The sequence below is a fragment of the Odontesthes bonariensis genome, chromosome 11 (genome assembly GCF_027942865.1).
Source record: "Odontesthes bonariensis isolate fOdoBon6 chromosome 11, fOdoBon6.hap1, whole genome shotgun sequence".
NCBI lineage: Eukaryota > Metazoa > Chordata > Actinopteri > Atheriniformes > Atherinopsidae > Odontesthes > Odontesthes bonariensis.
This window is the reverse complement of record NC_134516.1, coordinates 23,175,335-23,199,821: the sequence shown is the minus strand read 5'-3', so window position 1 is coordinate 23,199,821 and position 24,487 is coordinate 23,175,335. Positions and strand designations below refer to the sequence as shown.

Sequence of the window (24,487 nt, the reverse complement as noted above, 5' to 3'; positions counted from 1 at the left end):
CAGGATTCACAGAGTGGTGTCTTTGAAGAAGCTCAACAACTCATTTATTCTCTAGTTACCAGAAAGTGTGTGTGTCATGACTCACATGGCTAACATCTATTCTCTGCCTCTCCTCTCCCTTCTCATCTCTGGCTGTAGACATCACAGGACTCGCTCTGTCTGAGTGCTGCACTGACTGTGTTATGAATGGAAATACACGCCCACGTACACAGTACGTGCGGCAGACACACATGCAGGCGCACTCAAGACCGCACACCACCCTGTTTGTCGAAAACATCCTGTTCTAAGAAAACATGCGGCAGCCCCAGACAGGTTGGAGCTGTGTGGAGATGGGAAGGGACAGATCCAGTGTACAAAAGGTTGTTAGGTCCGCATGAAGCTTCGAACAGCGTCCCGAATAAAACGGAGCTGAGACCAAGAGCTGATGAATCGATATGATATCTAACAGAGTAATAGTCTGCCACCGTTTACCTACAATTGTTTCAGTAATTTTTTGTCATATAACAGTAAACCACATGCCTTTGAATTCAGGCCACAAGACATCTGAAAAAGCTTACGCCAGGACCTGGGGTATCTTATTGGATGATGAAGCCATTTTGATTACAGCTCAAGCATTAAAAGTAGCCTCATTTCCACAAAAAAAAAAAAAAGAACGTTACGAATTGTGAATAATTGAAACCGTATCAGGGGCCTTTCTAGGGTCAGACTTTTTGTCGGGCTCCGTCCCTAACGAGACCTAAACAGTGCTCTGCCAGTGTTCACCGTCCCTCTCAGATGACACGTTTCTCACACATTTCTCACGTGGAGAACAAACACTGTGAAGTAATTGTTTAGACTTGTAAATTTACTGCACCTCAAGCAAAAAAAAAACAAAAAAAGAAAACAACTTATGACTTAATTAAACTTAAAATGATAACCTCCCCATTATGGGAGCAGTAAGTATTAAAGCAGTTGGGACTCTGTGATTACAGCTGTTTATGGTCTTGAATGAATGTGTTGCAGGTGTGTTGTTGTGGCAAGTCGCAATAATAGAGTTATTTTTTAAGCTGCAATTGTGGAGCTGTTAACAGCTCTCTGCACCAACAGCAACTCAAATTTAAACCAGTATGTGTGCTTTTGTTTCGGCTGATGTTCAGCTAGAAGCAGGCTATAAAACGACATGAAAAAGCAGCAAATTCACACAATCAGATTCGAGAAACATGCTTTTAAAAACATTTCAAAGACATCATAGAAAATGAAAACAGCTCAACTTTTCCCAACATGTGGAGAATGTATCAGCGTAACTTGATGTTCTAAAGGGAAGTAAAAGCCTGGGTGAAGGTAAAGTATTTGTTAAATAAGAAGAATGGCAACACGAGAAAGAATGAGATCGATTCGCTGAGGTCGGAATATAGGAATATATTTCCATCACTAATGTTGTCTGGTGGATAGTCAGCACAATCCCTATTTAGAAAAATAAAAAGAGTCTAAGGCGTCGCTGCTGTACTTGAGCCTGCTGTTTGACCACATTTCATAGACTGCATAAATTCTTCCTTGAAATGGTCTCAAAGGTAAAGACAAGTTTGAAGATATTTGAAAATACTTTTTTAAAAGTGCCTCAGAGTTCAGTTATTGCATTATGTAACCGTCGTGCTGCAAATGTTATTCTCAACAGGAGAGGAGGCTGAAAATAATTTTAATTCACCCTTATCCCTAAAGTAATATTGTCTCTCCTCTCTCACATATTACTTGAACGCTGGCACTAGAAGGAGTAACAGCAGGAGCAGCGGTAATAGTGGTGTGTTACAGGACATGTGCAGTGACTTCGATGAAAAACTCAATTTCCTCTTTCACCTCTCAGCTGGCATCCTCACACCTCCACCCACCCAGCAACCGCGACACACACACAAGCACAGCACACCAAATGTGCGCCTCGTGCACGCCCTCGCCACTCAGTTTCCTTCGCACGCACAGTCCTAAACTCATCAGCACTTTTTTCCCCACTTTCCCCGGCATGCTTCATAATTATCACATAAGCTCCTCGCGCACGGTGCCATCTGTTAGGTGGAGCGCACGCACACCAAAGACCAACGCATGTGCACGCACAGCCACCGCACATTGCCAGATGCTGGAAATCTGGTATTATTAAAACCTACTGTGTGTAACTAAGTTTGCAGCATATCATTAACACTTTCCAATAAGAGGATAAAGAATCCCTTTGAAAGCAGAGCAGCATGAATTTAGAGACAATAGGCAACTACTTCTGCTGCAATCAGAATGTAAGACACAAGGAAAAGTCCCACATTTTTGTTTTTGATAGCAGTATCTTTTTTTTTTTTTTTTTTTTTTAATACTGTTTATGACACATTAGAGAATGAATGAGGGGGAAAAAAGGCAATGTGGTGATATAAATAATAAGCTCCAGCCCCAGCAGTCCCCTTAATGATTTTATTTCTCATATTCTGCAATATTTTGGAGATCTGGAAATGAAAAATATGAGTCACGATATCTCAAAGCAAGAATGCATCAAAATATATAAACTCAATTAATATTTAACGTTTTTAGGAAGAAAATGAGAGCCATTCATCCAGGGTTTGGAGTGCATCAAGTCCTGTGAATCCAGACAAAACTGAGCTCACTGTGCCCCGAACACTCAGATCCACGGATACAAAAACCAAATCACCAATCAGAATTACAGAACAATGTGTATTATTTTGTAATAATTACAGTGCAGCAGTGTGCTGCACGGAATGCGTTTGCAACAGGAACCTTAAGCTTTTTGTTTGTACTCCAACATGTTTGATCATTTAGTTCAGGTCATTTGGGGCGAGCTTAATGCTTCACGGCTCATCAAAAACAAGTGATCTAAACCTACAGAAAGGGAAGATAGACTGCAGCTGCATAAAGACATACTGACATCTGCTGCCAAACACAAAACAATTTTCCAAAGGTGGAAAATGTGTTGCATCTTGAACATGTTACAGAAAAGACTGCTGACAAGCACGTCGTGTTTCTCTGAAGGTAAAGGTACTGCAGTCTGATTTATATCGACATCCTGTCACCGCCACCAAGCCTAGCTTGGGTGGAAGTGTGTTAAAAAAAAAACAGCACTGTGATGTGAATTTAAAAAATGAATAAAGTTGAAGCTCTTTGGTTCAAAACAAGAGAAAGGCAACTGTAGTTGTGATGGCAGCCTAGTAATCTTTAATGAGCCTCTCTACAGCCTGGTGCCACCATCCTTACCTGCCAGGACCTTTGCAGCAGCCAATTAAACATCAAGCAGTGCTGACATCAGGATAAATTAGACCTGCTGTTTATAATTTATGCATTTCTTATCATGGAGCTGCCTGCACATCAGTCCCGGAGCTGGAACATGATCAAACATCCTCACTTTGCCTTTATGCAGCTTTGGAGGGGACTTCTACTGTGTGTGTGTGGGGGGGGGGGGGGGGGGGGGGGGGGAGTCCCCTTCTTCAATTATTTATAGGAAGCCCTCATGCATCTGTGACTTTCAGCGACAGGCTGAGAAAGTGCAGCAGAGCAGCACATAGCTGCGTTCCTCCTCTTCCCAATTACTCCTTTCTCTTCCTCTTATCCCCTTGTCAACAACCATTTTTTCCTCTCTGTTGTTTCCTGTTCTGTCTCCAACTTTTTCCAACTCCCTGGTCTGCCTACATTTCCTCTTTAATTTATGCCAGTCTTTTCCTCTCCTTCATTACTTGGTTTTTTTACACTTTTGTTTACGACTTATAACCCGTCCTTTCCATCTTTGTGCTCATCTGTCTTTTGTCTTTCCTGTTTCATCTTTCAACTGCCTGGAACCTTCCTCTTTCACCCTCCTCATCACCTTCTTCTCTTCTATCACGTCTCCAAGTCTTTTCCTTCTTCTCTTGCCCTGACCTCACCTTTATTCCTCTCACCTCTCCCTTTCAGTTCACTCTTTTCACCTCCTCTCCCCTCCCATCCGCCTTTTTCTTCTATCCCATCTATCACCTCTCTTCTCCTCGCATTACTTTCTGTCTGCTCTTGTGTTCTCCACCAGAAAAAGAAGTGAAGCAGGGCGAAAAGGAGGGATGATGTCAGAAGAAGGGACATCGGGGGAGGAGTGTGAACTCTCTGTGAAGAGTCAGCATTGAAATAATTTATATTCTGCTCAAACGTCTCCCTCGCTTCCCCTCTGTTCTCCTACACTCCACTTGCTCTTCACCTCCTCTTCTCCGTTTATCAGTGATTTCATGTCTTCCATATGTTCTCACTGTCGCTACATTACTTTAGTCACTCGAGCAGGTTTTCATTCATTTGACTTTTCATCCTTGTTTTGTTCATTTTTTTTATTCACAACTCATTTAATTTCCTGTCGTTTCTTTTTCCAGAATTGTTCACACATTCTGGGAGATGCTTCTGGAAAGGACACTGAAATACAACATGACCAAATAATGCAGAAATTCTCTTTTCCTGAGTTCTCATTTGTATGCAATTAGACTGGCATGTCCCACTGACATCTAATTAATCTCCATCACTCCTTTGTAACCACACTGGCCATATTAGGCGAGTGATCCATTTACCTAATTCTTCTCAGTGGATCGTCCTTCAGACAGTCCCAGGTACACTGTTCAGACAGACTCATCAGCTAAAATCATCCAAACGGCAGAAGGAGAATGCAGCTAGTTTATTTGAAGTGTGTTGTATTAACATGTACATTTCTCTTGGTATATTCTTCCTCAAATCAAATCAAATCAACAACAAAAGCAACAATTTAATAAGGAATGAAAAGATTTAGCAATTAGTCGTATCAGGGTTGTAATATTTGCTGGTTTTCTTAGTCTCCTACAGTAAATTTTTTCTAGTTTTAGATTACAAATTCGATCAAACAAGCAATTTGAATACTTCACCACGAGCACTGAGAGCTTTGACTATGTTTTCATGATTCTTTGGGGTTTTTATTATTCAAATATCCAATGGTAAAAAAACAGAATATTAAATAACCATGAAACAATCTGTATTTGCAGGAAATCTTAAAAGCAACCTGTCCTTTGAAAGCAAATAAAAATCTTTAAACATAACAGTCTTATTAAACAGACCCGTCACCCTGAGGCACTTGGTGAGCACTTTATAACCAACTGATTACCCTCGAGGATAAACTGAGACCAATATTTCCATTTGTCTCTAATTAAAATCCCTAAAGGGATTGCAGCACATCGAAACCAAAACACCTGGAAAAAAAAACAAAAAAAAAACACATCCTTTGCAAGCGAGTCCTACAATTTGGGGACTCCACTGTTTTAAAAAGGAAAGACCTGAGAGAAGGATGCAAGGTTCAGTTTGACTCACAAAAAGCAGAGCTGAAGACAGCAGCTCTAAAACGAGCATCTCATGGACACCTTCAGCCGTTTGTGATTCTCATGTCCGTGTGTGTGTGTGTGTGTGTGTGTGTGTGTGTGTGTGTGTGTGTGTGTGTGTGCTCACCGAGGAGTAGAGGTGACCCTCTCCGTTCATGGCAATGTAGAGACCTGTCTTGACTGATTGGATGGCCACGACTCTCAGACCCACAGGAATTAAGTTAAACAGAGCTGAGGATGGAAAGAAACAAACAAACCGCGTTTATTTGTAGATATCACAAGCTCCGACAATTAAAATGTCAGTTGCTCTGTTGGATTGGTTTTGTTGGTGAGGGGCAGAGGCAGCTGGGCCTAAAAGAGAAATACAATTCTGACTATAATCTATGGATGAACAATGTTGTTTTCTGGCACAAACAAATCCCTGCAGGAAAGAATCATGTAGAAACTGTGTGTGTGACGTCAAAACCAGAAAGGATCAGGTTTCCAAGTTTCCATCATGTGAACTGGACTGGAGCAAATCTGAACCATGGTATTCGTGACATTTTAATTTCTGCCCTTTCTTGTCTATTTTTTTTTTTTAAAGACACAGACCGACTCCCAGCTCCTTGAGGTCAGGTCTAAAGAACAGCAGTCAGTGACGGTAAAACATAAGACAGCTGATAGCCTTGGGCTGCTAATTCAAAAGTCAATGCTGGTGTCACTACCTGCAACCGTACTGTACTTGTGTTACATTAGATCTGTTCCAATTAGGAGAGATCAGATTTTTTTTATTGACGAAAGCTGATGACTGACATGTTGAGCAAAAAATTCTTGTTCAGGAAAAGAATTGAAATGCGTTATAGTTCTCGATTCAGGTTGGATTGTTAATATGAAAGATAACTACACGCATTTTACCCCAGGATTACGGTTTAAAGTTAACCGTGTCCTGATCAAAAGGAGGGAAATGCAAAAGGTTCATGCTTTAGCATAGATTTTTTTATGTGTATACAAGCAGTGTTTGCCAACACTGAAACATAGATCGATGTTTTGACGTCACCTCAGATGAGACTGAACAAAACGGGTATGTTCTCTCACCGAGGTCAGCTGCAGTGATGTCCCTTTAACCTGTGGGCCTCTAATCAATGACACAGTTATTGATTAGCCTGCTGAAAGCAGACAGCCGAGTTGTTATGGCAGAAACAAAGTCACACTTGATTTAGAGTAAACCGTGTCCTCAAGAACGACCTGAAGGCTGTTATCAAGCTGACCGGATTTAAATTTAGAGATTTAATTTGAGCAAAGTTGACAAATTTCTTTATGTGATGTATAAAGACTGGTTTGGACAGATGTTTTGAAGTCTAAATTGACTACAATTCAAGGTAGCAATTGTTGCGGTTTCGTTATCTTAGAAGCAGAATTTGCATCTGGAGATGTGGTGCGTTTGCTTTCTCCCAGGTTGCTCCGTCATGTTAATACAGCAGCCCAGAAAAGACTAATTATTGTCAGCATTTGGACAGCCACTGTCCCTTTATCCTCATTCACTTGGTTACAACATGATTAAATCCTGCCCACTGAGCCTTTAAGACAAGAGGATGGAAGTGAAGAGTGATGATCCCCATCATTAGGTGAAACACCTCATTTTGAGGACTAACATCTCCATAATTATGGAATCATTTTCAGGAGGACGAACAGACTCATTCGTGATAATGACTCTACCCTAACCCTTTGATGTCTGTCCAGGCCTCATTCTTCAAACAACATCTGTATTTTTTTTTGCATAACATGTCAAATGAACTAAAGTCAAGTTTATTTTCACTTCAGCCCTTTACAGGCGGAATGAAATGTTGTTGGAATAAGTCGGCTGTTTAGTTTACAAGAATTACAATAAACATCATAATGGCAACTATGAGAAATGCAAATACTGCGTAAACCAGAACAAAAGACATTGAACGTCCCACACTGATCACGCAGACTGCAGCAGCAACAGAACGTAAAGCCTAAAATGGCAGGAATTTAAAAATGTTCAGAAATGTCTTCACTGTTTTTTTTCTGAGCTCTGTGCAGTACAAGCTTTTCTATTTGATATCTTCTTCTGTAAGTATATAACGCCTGCTTCCATTTGGGAAAGGATGATCTCTTTCATCCTGTTTTTTGTGGCTCCTGACTCACTTTATCTGTTAAACATCATTCTGTGGACGTTTCCGCGAGTTGTGGATGACGCAGCTGTCTTGGGATTCAGCGGCTCCTTTTTGATTAGCTGTTGCAGCCCGTGGCTCCGACTTAAATAGATTCTCTTGGTTCATGTTGCGAGTTTTTGAGGCCTGGCATTGAAATACTCACCTCTGAGTTTTCTGACTCCAGAGCGTTGATGGAGCGTTGCAATGCAATGCAATTTTATCTATAGAGCACAACTCGTACACAAGGTAATTCAAAGTGCGTAAAACAATGTCCCAAATATTCTGGAGGATCCACAGATTTCACTTTTAAGTAGTTTTATTGGAATATCTCTTCACTCTCACACTTTTTTTTTCTTTTTTTAAATAGTAAACATTTTTCTAAACAGTTTTGGAAAAGTGTACCAAAAGAGGTCAACCCAGTGACGACTGACTTATAGACAAACAAACATATTTAGATTTGTTTTGAAATAAAGAAAATAATAAATATATTTGAAATCACATTGAAATAAAACCACAATAAAGACCCATTACTAAGGTGGCAACTGTAGATGCGTTCTTTCCTTTTCAATCAAAGGCTGATTGCATGTAGTGTATGTAGCTCTCCTCAGTCAAGTACAGTAAGTACTGTAGAAATGCTTGCTGAATTTCTTAAACCAAGATTTCCAGTATTTGAAATGAAAGAAGATTTGGATTTTTCAAAAGAAGAAATGTATCAAAATACCGGCGAGCAATCACTCGTAATAAACCATATTCAGGTTCCTGCACAGCCTTCATTAAAGCAAATATATGCAAACAGCTGATTAGAGGCGATACGAGCTGCCGGTTTGAATGGTGGAGTAAATGTCAGCGATGTGGTCCATCCATTCTCAGTACCTGCTCTCTGTACCCAATGAATCCTGAGCAGGGTGGAGGGGGGCCGACGCCTGCCCAAGCAGAAGCTGGGCAGAGGTGGGATATGTGACATGGCAACAAGTGTGAGCGAATTCTGTTTTATTCTATGTACTGAGCTGTGGTGGAAAATTAAAAAACAGTGAGGGAAGATTTGCCAAAAAGCAAGAAGAAAAAAAATAAATCAGAGTTAACAAATAGAATATAAACAGGATGATTGCAGATATCAGACAGCTGAGCCAAAGTGGAGAGGACTCTGTGGACCAGTGCGATTACTGATTAGCATTTGATTTTCTCTTAGTTTTGTTCTTCTGAAAATTGCAAAAAGACTTTTAATAAATGAACTGTCCATCAGCAGCTCCTTCCTGAGGGCTGTGGTGGGCGCAGGAGTCCAATAAATGGAGCCATCGAACTAAATCCTCTGAGCAGCCACTTGTTGCTATCAGTTAACAGTTGGTCTGCTCTCTGAAAATGCCCAAATGGAGCTGTTAGAAGCACATAGTTAAACCTTCTTGATGTAGTCACCATCAAATTTCAGCTAATACCGACAGTTAAAAACCTGTCATTCAGATCAGTGTGACCGAATGCTTGACCTGCGTAATACATTTACATTTCCCTTGTAAATGGAGGAACACACACTTTTATTTTGGCCACTTGAGATTTACTTGATGGAGCTTTTCAAATATTTCTGTGGCAACTCAGATTTCCAGGTTAATGGGTTTAATTCCCTCCCTCTGGTATTTCATCATCAAAATAAGAAAGAAATGTGACTTGACCTTCAGATGAGTGCTGAAAAACTCGGGTATCACTGAAAACTTTGAGGCCTTGGGAGAGATTTTTCTTTGCCAAGATGGAAATTAGTTTCTTTGTCTGCAAGTCTCCTCGTGGGTGTTTTCTTTCCCTCTTTAGACTTTCTTCTTGCATCACTTGTTGCTGAGCCTCACATTCATGCATTGCCAGAAATGTGCTGTTGAACATGTGGTTTAGACATGCATGTAGGAGCCATCAATAGCAGACCTGACCCTGTAATCTAAAAGCATCCAGCGACGAACCCGACCCTTGAAATTGATGCTTATATAATAGAAAACTTGTCTTGTCACAACCCATTTGGACGTATAAGCTGCTGTTTGTGTTAAACCACATTTTAGACTACAGACTGTGAAAGATCCTCATGTTTAGCACAACTAAATGCACACTTAATACGTTTCACGCCCGGTTGTGTATGGCTTTTAAGTGTGTGTGTGTATATGTGTGTGTGTGTGTGTGTGTGTGTGTGTGTGTGTGTGTGTGTGTGTGTGTGTGTGTGTGTGTGTGTGTGTGTGTGTGTGTCTACTAACAGGAGTTGGTGCTGTCATCTTTGGTCCCGTCCATACTTCCATCCTGGCCCATCTGGAGATAGAAGCCCTGTCTGCAGAACAACCTGGTCACTATGCCCTTCAGCTGTGGTTCTACATGCCACAAAAACACAGACAAAAGACAGAAAGAAGAACAGTTGAGAAACGGTGATCTATATGACCATAATGGACCGTGCTTTATGTTCCACAAGCCTTAAATTTCAAAGTCAAACCTAAATGGGACAGAACTTGAAATAAGTTTTGCTGGTTTTCACAGAAGTTGGTAATTTATGCACAATTTTATCCTCTAAACTCAATTCCCGCGCACGTCCTGGAGGGCACCTTTGTGAAAGAATAGTTTCAAAGAAGCACAATGTGACCACATGTAACCTCTTACATCCTGAGGGATTTCCTTTGGAGAATTTAGTCAAGCATATCCAATCCATTACAGGAATCCTGCACTAATCCGTCCTTCGTGATCATTGTTCCACTTCAATAACATTGATCAATTATTTCAGAAGCTTTGATGGTAAAGTTCAGTCTTACAGTAGCTTTGTATGAACTCTCATGCAGTGCTGATCTCCTCATGACTGCCCAATATATCGAGTTATATGTATGATTCTTGATAGCAAACATTTCTGAATATCTTTCCATGGAATGATTTCTCATGTTAAGCTGTTTTTCTAAATAACTAAAGGTCCCAGTGATTCCACTCGTTCCATGGTTAAACTGATGCTGAACATATCTTTATTTTTTAATTAATAAACACATACTGCTACACCACACACACTTGCATAGAGAATTCAGTTACAGTGAACCGTTTGTTCCCCTTATCACGTCATTTTGGTGCCGCAAAAAAACCCTGTTGTGTTGTTGTCAAATGAAAGAGAAACAGCAATATTCTTACATGGTACTCACAATACAGTCAAACCCCTGTTTCCAGGAGAGAGTACAGTGAAGTAAAAGTCTTTGATCACCCCTCATGTCCTTATGTACTGCTTCCATGCAGCCAGACTTTCCTGTAATCTTTTAAAATGGTCTTGAGAAATGGTTCTCCCGGCTTTCTGAAGGTCTTTTTTTTGGGAAATTGGCTGCTTGTTCACTCATTTTCATTTGTTTGTTAAACCAATTAATACCGATGTTTGAACAATTTCAGCATAGAAAAAGGCAGAAAAAGGCACCTAACCTAATCAGGCCTAAAAACTATCAACAGCAGATGAACAGTATTCTGAAGGTGATGTCCTCAAGAGATAGGGGAAAAAATCCAGTAAAGACCTGACAAAGAACATGAGAGATGCTTCTGGACCTTCCGCTGATGCATCTACTGTTCACTGAAGCCTCATCAGAAAGGGTGGCTGTCCGGGAGAAAAGGCTGAGCTGTGCCAAATGACACAAGAACTGGACTCAAAATCAGTGGCAACAGGTCTGATGGAGGGGTGAATCCTCCCCAGAGCCCGAACCTCAACATTACTGAAGCAGTGTGGGATCATCTTGACAGAGAAGTGAACAGAAGGCAGCCAGACATCCAAAGAAGAGCTTTGGGATGTCCTTCAAGAAGCCTGGAGAACTATTCCTGAAGACTTAAAGAAATGACAGAAAGCTTCTCTAAGAGGGTTCAGGATTGACTTTCAAGCTTAATAGAATTGTCCAAACTTTGTTCTTTGCTCAAACACTGCATTTCCATTTATGTTTGCATTTCTGATAAATCATTGCACCTAATTACGGTTTTCCTGGTAATATATCAAAGAAATTATTAGGGGGTTACTTAAGCAAGCGAAAACCTGCTTCCAATGGGAAATACTGCAGCGGCCTCTATGTCAATGCAAAGACTACCTGCATGTTCTTGAGTATTTGAACATTTCATGTCATCGCAGCCCTTAAAACATTTTATAGCTCACTATAGTGTACCTAAATACTGATTAAAGCCACAGACGGTTTAATTTTTGACTGATTTGCAATGACTGAACCGCAGATGTTTGCATCATAACAGATCTGATGCTGTGCCAATGCTGATTTTTATTTTCAATTACTTAACACTGAGCTCTGGGCTATTTTGTGTTGCTACAATTAAACAGAGGTCCCATTTGCCTCTCGATGTTTGGCTCCCGCATCTTGCAATCAAACCAGAAATGACTTAAATAACAAAATGACCGAAACAGCAGACGTTCAGATGGAGAAAGAAAGAGAGAAGAATGACACATTAACCCCTGTGACTACACACATATTGCCATCGTTTGGTAAAACTGGCCACACACACACACACACACACACAGTTGTATGCGACCACACCCGTTATCCCTCCATAAAACACACACCAGTGACTCTGCAGTTATAATAAAGCAGGGGATCCCCTTTGAGTGTGTATGTGAGAGTGTGAATCTGTGATGGTATACCCTAATGCACAGAGACAGAAAAAAAAAAGCTAAGACTGACCCAGTTTTTCAGGTGCATGAGTGTGTGCGTGTGTGAGAGAGAGAGAGAGAGACAGGGGCAGGGGTGTTTTCCGTGTCTGTGAAGGATCCATCTTGTGCAGCAGGGAAGTAGAAGGTAACAGGAAGCCGTGAAGCTTGAAAGCAGTGCTTGAACTGCAAAGACTCCCCGTGTACTACTTTGTCGTGTGGTGCTATCAGTACAAATTCTTGCTTTGTTTATAACGGCGTCGGCAGCAACTGCATTCACCCACTCATATTTTATAACAACAGTAAAAAGACAAAAAATAACTGCAAACACTCCTCAATGCAACAGCATTATTGTTCATCTTGTAAATATCTTTCCAACTTACAGTTGCGGTATTCCTGCTGCTTCATAATTAATAAGATGCCAATATCTAAATCCGAACACACTTTTTGCTGCATGCAGACTAAGATCAGTCCCATTTTCAGTATCTTTATCCTCCTCTGTCTGACGCATCGTCTCACAAAGCTGCTAGAAATGTAATTTACCGTTTCCCATCTTTTTCGAGTGCGATATCAAGAAAATTATATGAATAATAAAGTTTGTGAAATGTACTTTGGAATTAGAAATAAAGCTGGAGGCACAGAAAGTGTACCCTCTAGTCAGGCTTTGCATTCATACATCCGTCTCTGTGTTTGCCTACAGCCCCGTCTGATAGGGAAACAGAAGAAAGTGCAGCGTTTAATTTAAAAAAAACATTTCCTGACTGGTGTTCAGATCTAATCGACAGGAATTTTGTAGGCTTTGCGGCTCATTTAAGAACAGGTTTTTCTTAAAGGACGTTAAGCTCACATCTATAACTGCACATTGTGGCGACAAAACAGACAAAGTGGCAGTCTGGCTCTCTTTCTGCGATTAGTTTTCTGTGGTTTTTTTACAGAAGTAAACTGTTACAGAACTTTTTCCCCTCGTCCAAAGGTTTTTGGTGAGTTTCCTAAATCTAATCACTCAACAGTAAAAGGTTAAATGATAAGGAAAAAATATTCAGGAAGGTTTTTTATTCGTCATATTTTGATTTTTATTGATATTCTAGTAAATCCACTGATGATATTGTTGCTAAGATAACTGTTATACATCTACATAACATTTGCATGAAGCTATCAGTAAATTTAGTAAACGTTTAATTTGCGACTTTTTGGAAAATTAAACATTGCATATGTTCGTGTGGAGCGAGAGAGAAAATCTGTTACCTTAACTGTGTAAAAGTGGACAAAATGGAACAAATGCACTTCACAGAAAGTCAAAACCAAATAAAGCCCCAGTCAACCAATGCATTTTTAAAACCGTTTAAATACTTTACTTCCACTGCATCATCACAACGTCCCACTTGATTCTTTATAAATATTTCTGGACTCCAAACCTCTTATTTTGTACGTTCTTTCCGAGTAAGGGAGACTTTATGTTTTTTTATGACAAGGAAAGAAACTCTTTTATAAAAGAATACTGGGTTTCATCTTAACTTTGCAAATTTAGGAATCCAGTCCAATAAGATTCGGTTAGAAATCATCATTATGTATCAGTGCTATGATGCAAACACCAACGATGACACCTTTTGAGGCTTTAATTCCCTGCAGTAATGGACCAAAAAAAAAAAAAAAAAAAGGGGGAAATCTATAATTCTCCAGAGGAGTGTCTTCATCTACTCATCTATTTATACATCTCTTCATCCACCAAACAGCCACCTGCGTTTCCATTTCTCATGCTCCAACCCTTGCCGCAGCGACGCTCGCGCTGTCATCAAGGTGATATTCCCACTCTTCCCAGTATTTCTGTGTCCCGTCTGTTACCGGGGAAATTCCTGTTCTCGCGTTGCCATGGCAACAGTCTCGTGATTCCAGACTGTTCCAGAGAAAAGGTATTCCCCCATCCCACACACACACACACACACATTATTGTATTTTCACCCTGGCACGATGTGATTCAATCAGTCAGCCGATCAGTCTGTCATGCAGGATTCGACGTGGCATTTTGTCTATTAGTTCGCTCCAGTCTGAGTCTACATGTAGAGCTAAACACCATATAAAACACCAATGTCTCCTACAAGTGAGGCACTGAGGAGGTTCTCTTTTACACACACGTGCAGCACCTCACTGCACAAAAGCACCAAAGTGAAGAATTCATGTGCAGGAGATGAACGCGCTCAATTCATCCTCATTTGAGTGGCTTGAGATGTCATTAGAGAAACACGCAGCGCTGAAAAGGACCGATTTATATGCATCTAAAAAAGATCCTTAAACTGGATTCATCCTTGCGAGGCGTTAAATTCAATCCTGTACAAGCGGGCGCCGCTTTGTCTTTGGATTTTATTCTGTACTTGTTTTCAGAGGCTATTCCAGACCAGACTTCAGAACACTTTTGTTAAGCAAAACACTCATGTTGTCTATTGATTATGCTTATTGCAATGCATTGATCAGAAAGCATACAGACAATCAGCTTCTCACAGACGTATAGAAAAACGAAAGCAACTGTAAAAATTAATCTCCCTGGATTCCGTCCATCAATAACAATGGTGTTGATTGGGGCTGCACTATGAATATAAAAAATGTGTCGTTATCACAATATCGACAAGTGAATTGTACATATCACACAAGGTGTATTAAGGAGAGCTGTATTCCACTTAGAGGAAGATGTGCTTTTGTGCATGTTATGCAACTAACCAGCATGCACAGGTGCAGAAGAAGAACGCAAACCTTAATAATACAGCTGAGATTAGCACCATATATTGGAGTATTTGTTTAGATCACAAGTCATATTATTAGTGCACTTCAACAATGATATTGCATGTTTTCCTAAAACTGTGAAGCCGGTCTGATCTGTGGAAAGCCATTTTATTAAGAGCAATTGCATTTTCTACCTGGAGTCAGGGCTCGTGTTGTGGCATGGAAACAGAGCAGCCGAGCTGTCTTTTCATTAGCCTCTGACTCATCTTCCTCCAGGAGACGTGCAGCTGATCAGAGGTCAGCTGGGAAAAACGGTCCTGGGTAAATACCAGGTGAGAGTTTTACCTGTTGGGTGACTTGCAGATTGAAATAACATTGAATTTCTGCCTCGTTTCTTTATACCGTATCTTAATTCTGCAATTTTTCACCAGGGTCTCCTTAGCAGGTCCCTTAATAAGTGTAATGGGCTCCTAATGAAGGCAGGCAGCGACTTGATTTCTATGCCCTCTGACATCTGTGGTGAAAGCTCTCACTCTCACGGTCACCAAGCAGGGTCTATAATCACGGTTGTGGCTTTAAAAAGCTGTTCAGTTCAGCCACAGAGGCTAACCAGCAGTTAACCTCATGCTCCTTGTTACGCTGCTCAAAAACAAGGCACAGGGTTACTTGAACTTACTGACTGAGAGTGCCACAGCTGTGATGCTCCTTATTTTATTCTTCTTTTTTTTTTTACATCATCTTTTGGGTTTTAACTGTCAGACAGAGAAAAACCTGAATAATGTCTTATTAATTAATTCAGATCACAGCCTTGTGTGAAGCAGAATGTGGCCAGAAGTCAATGTTAATGTGCTTTTGTAGCATTTTGACTTTTCATTAGACGTTGAATCAGATTTTTGTGCAAAATATTCTTCGTCTCAATTTGTGTTTTGAGAATAAAAATATTTTGTCTTAGAAGAGCACATGTCAGTCTAAAAAATAAAGAACCGTCTGACATGTTCTGCCCCAATAGGGGCATCGTCTTATACGTTTGTCTATAAATGTGTGTGTGTGTGTGTGTGTGTGTGTGTGTGTGTGTGTGTGTGTGTGTACATGGCTAAATCAATAACCTAGCTATTTCACAAACTAACTAACAGGACAGGTAATCACCTCAGGCTGTAGGAAGCAGTTATTTTAACATTATTGACATATTTACTTTTAATTAAAATGTTTCACACCTTCTCTTGTGATGAATAAGGCTAGATTTTGAAGCATTAGGTTACACGTGTCGGTATGTCTCAAAATAACAATTAATCTCCGCTGCATCTGCATGTAGGAACAGAAATCAGACGACGCTGCCCGCTAAAGAGACGCTAAGCCGGTCAGTTTCAATCTCACCATCCTTGTTTGTGTGACGCACACTCTGAGGAAACTGCTGCAAATGTTATTCCATTGTATCTCGTCCTTTTTATATACTTTATATATGCATGTAACAGATTACATCTGTGTATATATAGACACTTAATGTTAAATGTATAGAGATCAGCATTAATCAATCTGTCGGTATCCTTAAAACCCTTTCTGATATGAATGTATCACAGCTTGAGAGAGGACATGCAATATCAGAATACCTCTCCCGGCTGATGTTGTGACTCAGCTAACAGGAATTTCTTAAAGCTGCAAAATACATTTTCAAATAAAACTACCAAAAAGACGATATTTTGAGGGGTAGTGATTACGTTTAAATTTGGCCAGAAGGTCGTATCATGTTGTAATCAATTCCTCCAGAGACAAAGTAAGCAGTTCTCGTTTTAGATTAAATCCTCCCACACGAGTCAAATGCCTTGTCTGCTCAGATGTCTGACCACTAATAAAGAAAGCATACCGAAATGTGGACGAGAAGGAGTTCCCGCACATAGTAAGTGCACCAATATGTTTCAAGGAAAAAAGGTAACTGTGGCACCATGTAAACTGAACTCCAGCTCTTACAAATATGCAAATTTTGCACTGAATCCATCTTTGATTGAGTAATGAAGGCTTCAGATCAGTCGGAGTCAGGTCTGTGAATCTCTCCTTCACAAAACCTCTGGAAGACAGTAGGGGATGTTGGCAAATCCCTCTCTTTCTCTCTCTCTCTCACACACACACACACACACCACAGAAATTGTAGATGCTGCCAAGCTTTCACCACCAGCCCTCACAGCTGAGAACACAGACGAGGGAAAGCTGGAAGGAGGAGGTATGGGAAAGGAGGGTGGAGAGGTGAAAAAGAGAGGAAAAAAGTCAAACCAAGCTGGAAGGAGGGAGGAAAACGTGCGATTGGAAGGGAGGATTGAGTGGGAGGGTGATCAGCCACAGAGCAGGAATGGAAAGGTGTCAAAGGAGGAACGAAGGTGACAAAAATACAGAGAAAGTGCAGGAGGGGAGGAAAGGAGAGGAAGCCAATGTCTGCTCTCAAAGGGAGGAAAAATGGAAAGAGGGAAAGACCTAAGGTGGGAGAGGATAAGAATGGAGAGAAAGCAGGATGGTACTGTGAGGAGAGGAGAAGAGGAGAAGAAAGGTGGCAGAATAGGGGAAAGAGAAATTTAGAGGAACTGATGCTAAATAAGACATTAAGATGGAAGGAGGCCAGAAGACAGAGGAAGGTGAGAGAAAGCTGGAACAAAGAGAGGAGGTGGAAAGGTAAAATGTAGTGGGAAGAATAAAGGAGGGGAGAGGGGGAGATTCAGAGGGAAAAAAAGAAGAAGAAAAAAACTACGGTAAGAAAGAGTACGGAAAGAAAAGATGTGGGGAAAATGATGGGGAAAGAAGGGAGCATCTGGAATCCTAAACATTCCCGTCACTCACCAGACCAAACCAGTGAAAATCAACTCATATCAACATGACTCCTCACGTTTGCGTCGCCAATATCTCTCCTCCCTCACCTCCTCTCATTTCCTGCTGCCTTCTCCCCTCCTTTCATCCCCTCCCCTCCATCCTTCGTACACCATCACCTGCTGGTTCCTCACACAATCAATTGATTACAACGGCACTTATCTCTCTGCAGTTGAACGCTTTCTATAGCACACAATCACAACATTCTCATTAATCTGCATTCACTCTTACAGTATGTGCAATCATGTCTCATTGCTCTGATGGCAAGTTCCGTCCCTTGATTTAACAATGATGTTAATTTGGTTTTGAGAGGGACTTGAGATCTAAATGGTGGAAAACTTGATCTTTTTTTTTTTTTTTTTTTTTCCTCAACCATCTCTTCAAGAACTAAAATCTGCATCCGGTTTTCATTCCAAAAGAAAAATCTGAATCACAAGGAGAGAGCGCAATTTCAGCACAAAAGGAAAGGGTTAGATTGTTGCTGCCATTGTGTTTCTGTCTGACATTTTGCTTGTGTTAAAGTCTGGCCACTTTGAATTATGAGCTGAAAATTAGAGTGTGATGTGGAGATCCACAGAGAGGCAGACACGGGGAGGGGGGGGGGGGGGGGGGGGGGGGGGGGCTAGACAGTCTAATCTGTGGCTTCAATAATGGATGTACCTGGAAACTACTGAACCATGGGGCATTACAAGACATGACAGTGTGTGTGCGCGCGTGTCACCACAGAGAGCAAAGACAGGACGGATCTGTCAGTCTGTGTTAATGCACGTGTGCGTGCGCGAGTGTATATGCCTGCAACACCCAGGGCGTGAATACAAACGAGGCTGTGCGCGAGCTGTGTTGGCTGTGCGTAAAAGTGTGGGTTTCTGCATGTGTGGAAGCGCGCGCATCAATAGATTTGCGCGCCCGCAACTGAGTGTGCATGCATGTGCATGTGAGCCCCCCATTTTGCCCCCACACCTTGCCTCCGTAGCCTCCTCTTCTTCAGGCCAAATATCCGGACTTTGGAGAAGATGTCGACCAGGTTCCCGTTGCACAGCCCCGGCTTCTTACCGGGGCTCTTCCGCCGCCGGTGAGTAGTCGGTCGGTGGGCGTGTTGCTCCCTTGCTTGTCGCTTCTGGCGGATCAAACCGCTGGCTATAGCCGCTGCCATGTCTCCGCCGATTCAAAAACAGCCCCGTCTCCGTCCCCGTCTCCAATCTCTTCAATGTCCACCGGAGGGGACGGAGCGCAGACAAAACCAGACACAAACCTCCAATCTCCGCCTTCCCGGCTATAACAGCCCCATACTTCAGCCACAACACGGTAAAGTCCAAAATAAACACTTCACGTTACAACATATTGACTGTTATCGTTCGGGCCACAGGTTTTAAACGCACAGCGGTTTACCTGTCCGTCACGTTTCACCGGTCTGCCTGTCAGTCAGATAACAACAGCTGTCACTGAACGGCTCCGCCAGCCCATTCCCCCGGACCCAGTCTGTCAGTTTGTGTCGCCATAGTCAACAGGCGACACAAACAAAAACCGGGGGGGAAAAGGGTGAAAGGTCTCAGAAAGCAGTTATGTCCTCCTCTCTAAAACGTCCGTTTGTACTCCGCTGACTGAAGCGCGAGGCGCGCGTGCCACTGCGAGCCGCTCCAGCTGCATGAAATTAGCTCGAGTCACTCAGAGCATCACCGGAAAAACGGTGGTTTGTTTTTCAAAATCAAAGCTCTAGGGTTTCTAGTTGATTTTTGCACGTCAATGGAGCAATTTCCGCGACAGAATTTCAGCTGGCGACAGCAAAGCATAGCGCAGGTTATGGCAGTGCTATTGAAAGTTATTCATCATTTTTTTCTTCCTTTATCGTGTTGCAGGGCAACTTGTTGCTGCCGTAACAAGCCGATGATAATCTTATTAAAAACAATTTGAAAAAGCAGTATTTCTACCTCTTCTGACACTAGGAAGCAGGCAATTCTGGTTCATGTTGCTTCTGAATAAAAACCTCAGTTTCTATTTCTATCAAGCCTGACTGGACCAAATAATGAAACTTTTAGAACAGTGTTTCCTTGATAATACATAGACTAAACACGACAGTTAAGGTAAATAGAAAATACTGTTTCAAATTATGTTAAACTCACCCGTTTCTTTCTCAGTTTTTATTTTAAGATAATGTTTATTACTTTGAAAGAAATGACCGGATGCCGTCGGGATCTTGGTTCTGACAGATGTGCAAAACGTCGAGCACAGTTGCCAGAACCACGCGCAACAAAAAAAAAAACCCAACCAGTAATTCTCAGCTATGAAGGTGTGTGTGTGTGTTGCGTAGTTCCATCTAACCTGTGGAATATTATTTTTTTGATAGATAAATATGATAGATCCATTATGCCTGTGTTAATTCTGGCTGTTTGTGAGGGTGTTGCGGATATTTAAAAATTAAAAAAAAAAACCTTGATGGCCTTAATATTTAACCAGGTGCATGTAAAAACCACCAATGTGAGACAAAACTTAACCCGAGTGTGGATCAAAATATGCCATATGACCAGAACATGAGACAAAATTGAACAAAAACGACCCCAAAGCAATACACAAAATGTTGCACATCACCTCTTCTCGGCTTCCAGTTGCACAAATAGGTGATCTTTGTGCTTTCAGGACCATTGTCTCATTGTGTGTCCACAAAGGTAGAGCAGACAGTGAAACCTGCTGCGCTCAGTCCCTCACCTTACATGTTCCTACTCTCTGTATTCAGCTCAGGAAGAGCTGTCTGAATAAACGGTTTAAAAATGCAAGAGGTGGGCTCAATTGATGGGCTGATTAGCTGCGGCGCAGCCTCACATGTCTGGTTCTTCGACTGCACACGTGCTTCTATCTTTCAGGTCCAGGTTTCCAGCTGTAAGCTTATACCTCATAGACCGAGTCCACTTCGCTCACATTTCCCTGCAGGGCAGTAATAGGTGGGACTCTGCTTTTGTAGCAATGAAATGTTGTGGTCACTCTTGAATGGAAGCCATAAGAAATGAAAAACACTGTGCTGTAAGGGCTGCATCAACATGTTATCACGTATTATATTGTATATGCAGTTGGATAAATATGATTTTTACTAATTGATTTTTCTAAGTCAAATTATTCCTAAATTTCATAAGCCAGCATGAATTGTTTTTTGGGATTTTTTTTCTTATTTTGCTGCATGCAGGTCAGCCATCTCTAAAAATCGGAACTGGGACCCAGATGGACACAAAGAACCTTGAAATTAGGCTTTTTTTTTTTTTTTTTTTTTTGCAAAGGAAAACTATCCAGATCCTTAACTAATCATGGTGTCTTAACCAAAGTTAGTATCAAACATTTAAACAAACACAATCAATCAAATTGATCTGATTCTCTACTGACAATGTGTGATTGATACATAATTGAATATATCTGTCCATGATAAGTTTAGACTAAGATTCATAATACATGCAATAATTCCCTTGTGTTTCTGCTTATGCACTGAAGGCATAACCTTTTAACCTATAAAGTTCATGCTCCCAAGGGGATAAACCACCAGTGTCATTCCCAAATGTCAACTTTGCATATGAGCTTCCTCACAGTCGAATAGGTTGATTTTCATCCAATGTGCAAATCACCTGCGGGGCCGAAGCCTCGTGATCCCGATACGAATAGTTGCTTTAACCCTATGTTTGTTGGGCTAAGGGACAGCAGATAATTCGTTGTTGCCCATTATTTACTCTAGATCACCAGCATCAACTTTCAGTAATCATTTGATTTAATAAATATGAAAAAAAATCACTATTCAAGCTCATCATGCCTGGGAGATTTTATCAATGTTGTGTGGATCCATAAATTTGACTTGAGAGCATCGGGTGAGGCCGATGTGATTAAAAAAAAAAAACTATAATCTTGAGAATTGAGAAGCTCCTGAGCTGAAATATGCATAATTCAAATGGACAGCAAACATCTTTTTCAGCGACTACTCTTTCTCTGCCTTTGTGTGTGTGTGTGTGTGTGTGTGTGTGTGTGTGTGTGTGTTCAGACTGTGTTTTCCTTGATATGACGAGAGGAGATAATGTATGGCTGTGTTCATTTCCACTAGGTGGCAGCAAAGCATGTCTAAAAGAATGATGTGAACAGCAGTTCACTGATGAAAGCACTAACAGGTAAAAGTACATAAGTACACAGAAGCAGCTCACTTTCATTAAATTCATTCGTACATGAAGACAATAAGATAAGAGCCTGAGTGGCTGTGGAAACCTTTTACACAAATGCTGTAAAAACCAAATGAAGTTCTGAATAGCTTTTCGGTTGTTATACTTGAAAACTAAAAGTATTCCCTTATTTCATAGCATTGACCTACAAGTATGTTTTGCTCTAGATTTTCAGCCCAAAGACTAATTCAAGCACAACAACAGACGCAAGTTTTCCTCCAGCATCTTTTGTCCTATTTCAGGAGCAAAATCTGGAATCTTCTGGAGGGTTCCAGCCTTTAATTCTTTACACCGAGGCCATTCACACATTCGCACCGACATTTGAATACATCTCTCTTGCGTGTCTTTCTCCCAGACTGCAAAAATAAATAAATAAATAAATAAATAAAGAGAGCACAAAGAAATATCTGCATTTCAGCGCACACTTGTGTATGTGAGGAGGGGAAGTGTACACATTTTTATCCAGGTCAGTCCAAGTGAAGGAGTTATGAATAAATGAAGGCTACATTTACATTAAAATTCAGCTCTTTGGCTGCTTTTATAACACCCCAGAAATGCGAGGCACAGCTCTCAAACTTCAAAAGGGAAATTCGTTGCACCCTCCCCCAATCCACTTATCCCACCATCCACCCACTCAAAAGAAAATCTCTGCATCCCAAGTCTTCATGCTTCGGGGAATGCGGTTTGAAGGAAAACAGACGAAAGTGCAGAAATGCACACAAAACACTGAATATGCAATGTGGTGCATGAGTGAGAACAGAAATGCTTGTATTGCTCAGCCAACACTCCCTCACACTTCTCTATTGAATTATAATTGAAGATTTCCTATATGCTTCGTTTAAAAGCAGGTCTGTATAGAGGCAACAGCGCCCTCTACAGACACCCAAGGGGAATGGGCCTCTCCACTCTCATTTTTCCACCACCTCTACTTCATTCAACTCTTGCTATAACAAAGAAAATATTGAGATCTTTTACATTCTTACTCCTTATAGATTATTCCTTTTGGCCATTTTTTTTTACTTATTTAGTGTATTTGTACTATTTTTCAACTCTAACAAAGGATGAAAAAACAATGTTTTTTAATGTTAAGCAAGTTAAATCTTTGTCAAACTATATTTAAAAAGTGGCTGTAGAAAAATGATTGTAGACCAATACTAAGCAGGTCTTATAGTTCATTAAAAATATTTTCCTGTTTGATATTTTATACAAGAGGCAAGAATCTTCTTTTTTTTTTCTTCAAATCTGCTAGCTACATTTAAAAAAAAATTATATAAAAAATCAATAATGACAATCTGCAACGTAGAGACCAGCATATATCTCGGAGTAATGGGTTTTCCATGACTGCAGAAAAATGCAGTAATAGAAAGGAGTCAGAAGGGGGCCAGATGGCTGTGTGTTTGAAATTCCACAAAACATTTCAGGAGCTGATAACATAAAACCTTTTATGGACATTTCATACAAGTCAAACAGTTAATCATCAGCTCAGTGCTGTAAGAAGCAGGTTTAGGGCTAATTTCCCCCAACAGTAGTTTTGCTACTCAAATGCCCCTCTGGTGCAACCAAACAAGGTGTTTTTTCACAGAGGAAACAAAAGTGTTTTACAGACCAACAAGCAAAAGAGGGATGTAAAGTTCAGGCATGAAACCAGAAAGACTTGTTGGGAAAAGTACTAAATTAAACATAACATTTTGGAGGATGAGAGTAGCTGGTTTTACCAATTTGCCTTAGTATTATTAAATCGTTACCTTACAGGGAAAGGCACCTGACACACCTGCAGAGACAGAACACACACACCTGACACACCTGAGACAATTGTCTCAGCGGGAAGAATTCATTAAAAAAACACAACAGCAAACTATGAAAACAAACTTCACACTGTCTGTAAAACTCTGAAGATGGAAAGAAGGCAATGACCCTAAAAATCCATATAGAAGGTATATTAGGCACAAGGTTACAGTTTTGTGATGGCTCTCACAATATAAACTTCAGCAAGAAAATCAGTCAATAGACTTTAAGATTCATACAGGCAGGACAGACTCACTAAACCAAAAGCCTTTTGCAGAAAATCCCCCCCAAAAAAGACTTTGCCTGCAACAAAAGGCATTTACAAGTTCTTTACAGTGCATGTTTCAGGTATTTTCAAGCTGTAAAAAAGAAAACAAAAGAAATAAAAAGAGTTGTTGCTTAAAATATTAAAACAAAATGTTTCATAATTAATTCCATGCCTTCAGGTCACCTTGTCTTCTCTATTCAAAGCAGCAGATATTTTAGCCTGGAGTGCCCAAAAGTTTGCATTCCACTATATGTTTTTTTTTTTTTTTTTAATTGAGTACACAATACACGATGTTGTGTTTTTAGGGTTTAGTGCTTTGAAAGGGTTTTACACAGTAACCCCTGTGCTTCTATAAGCTCTGAATGACAGTTCTTTTCGTGCAGTCCGATATAAGATGGACAACTACAAAAATCTCTTTGAATCCATCTATGAAGAACATTGTTTTCATATAGTTCAATGGTTTTCTCGTGCATTAGCAGACAAAGTAAAGATCCACTGTCCATCTTTGCTTCTGAAAAGCTCAGCCTATCATTGAAGCTGCTTTTGTATCATGAAATGATACGATGATATGATGATACCATCATAGAAAT

General features: G+C 40.7%; 1 protein-coding gene across 3 annotated transcripts in view; it reads right to left on the bottom strand.

Annotated features, from left to right (window-relative positions):
- Nucleotides 1–24,487, bottom strand: part of LOC142391842 (fibroblast growth factor 14-like) — a 63,142-nt gene that overhangs the window by 18,119 nt on the left and 20,536 nt on the right. For 2 of the 3 annotated variants that reach the window (XM_075477992.1, XM_075477994.1), the window contains exons 2-3: nt 9,700–9,810; nt 5,446–5,549 (exon numbers count right to left, since the gene is read on the bottom strand). In XM_075477992.1, the coding sequence (XP_075334107.1) occupies nt 5,446–5,549; nt 9,700–9,810 (215 nt within the window). Of the gene's footprint in view, nt 1–5,445; nt 5,550–9,699; nt 9,811–18,620; nt 19,295–24,487 lie in introns of those variants that run through there. The other variant, XM_075477993.1, reaches the window with a different exon arrangement.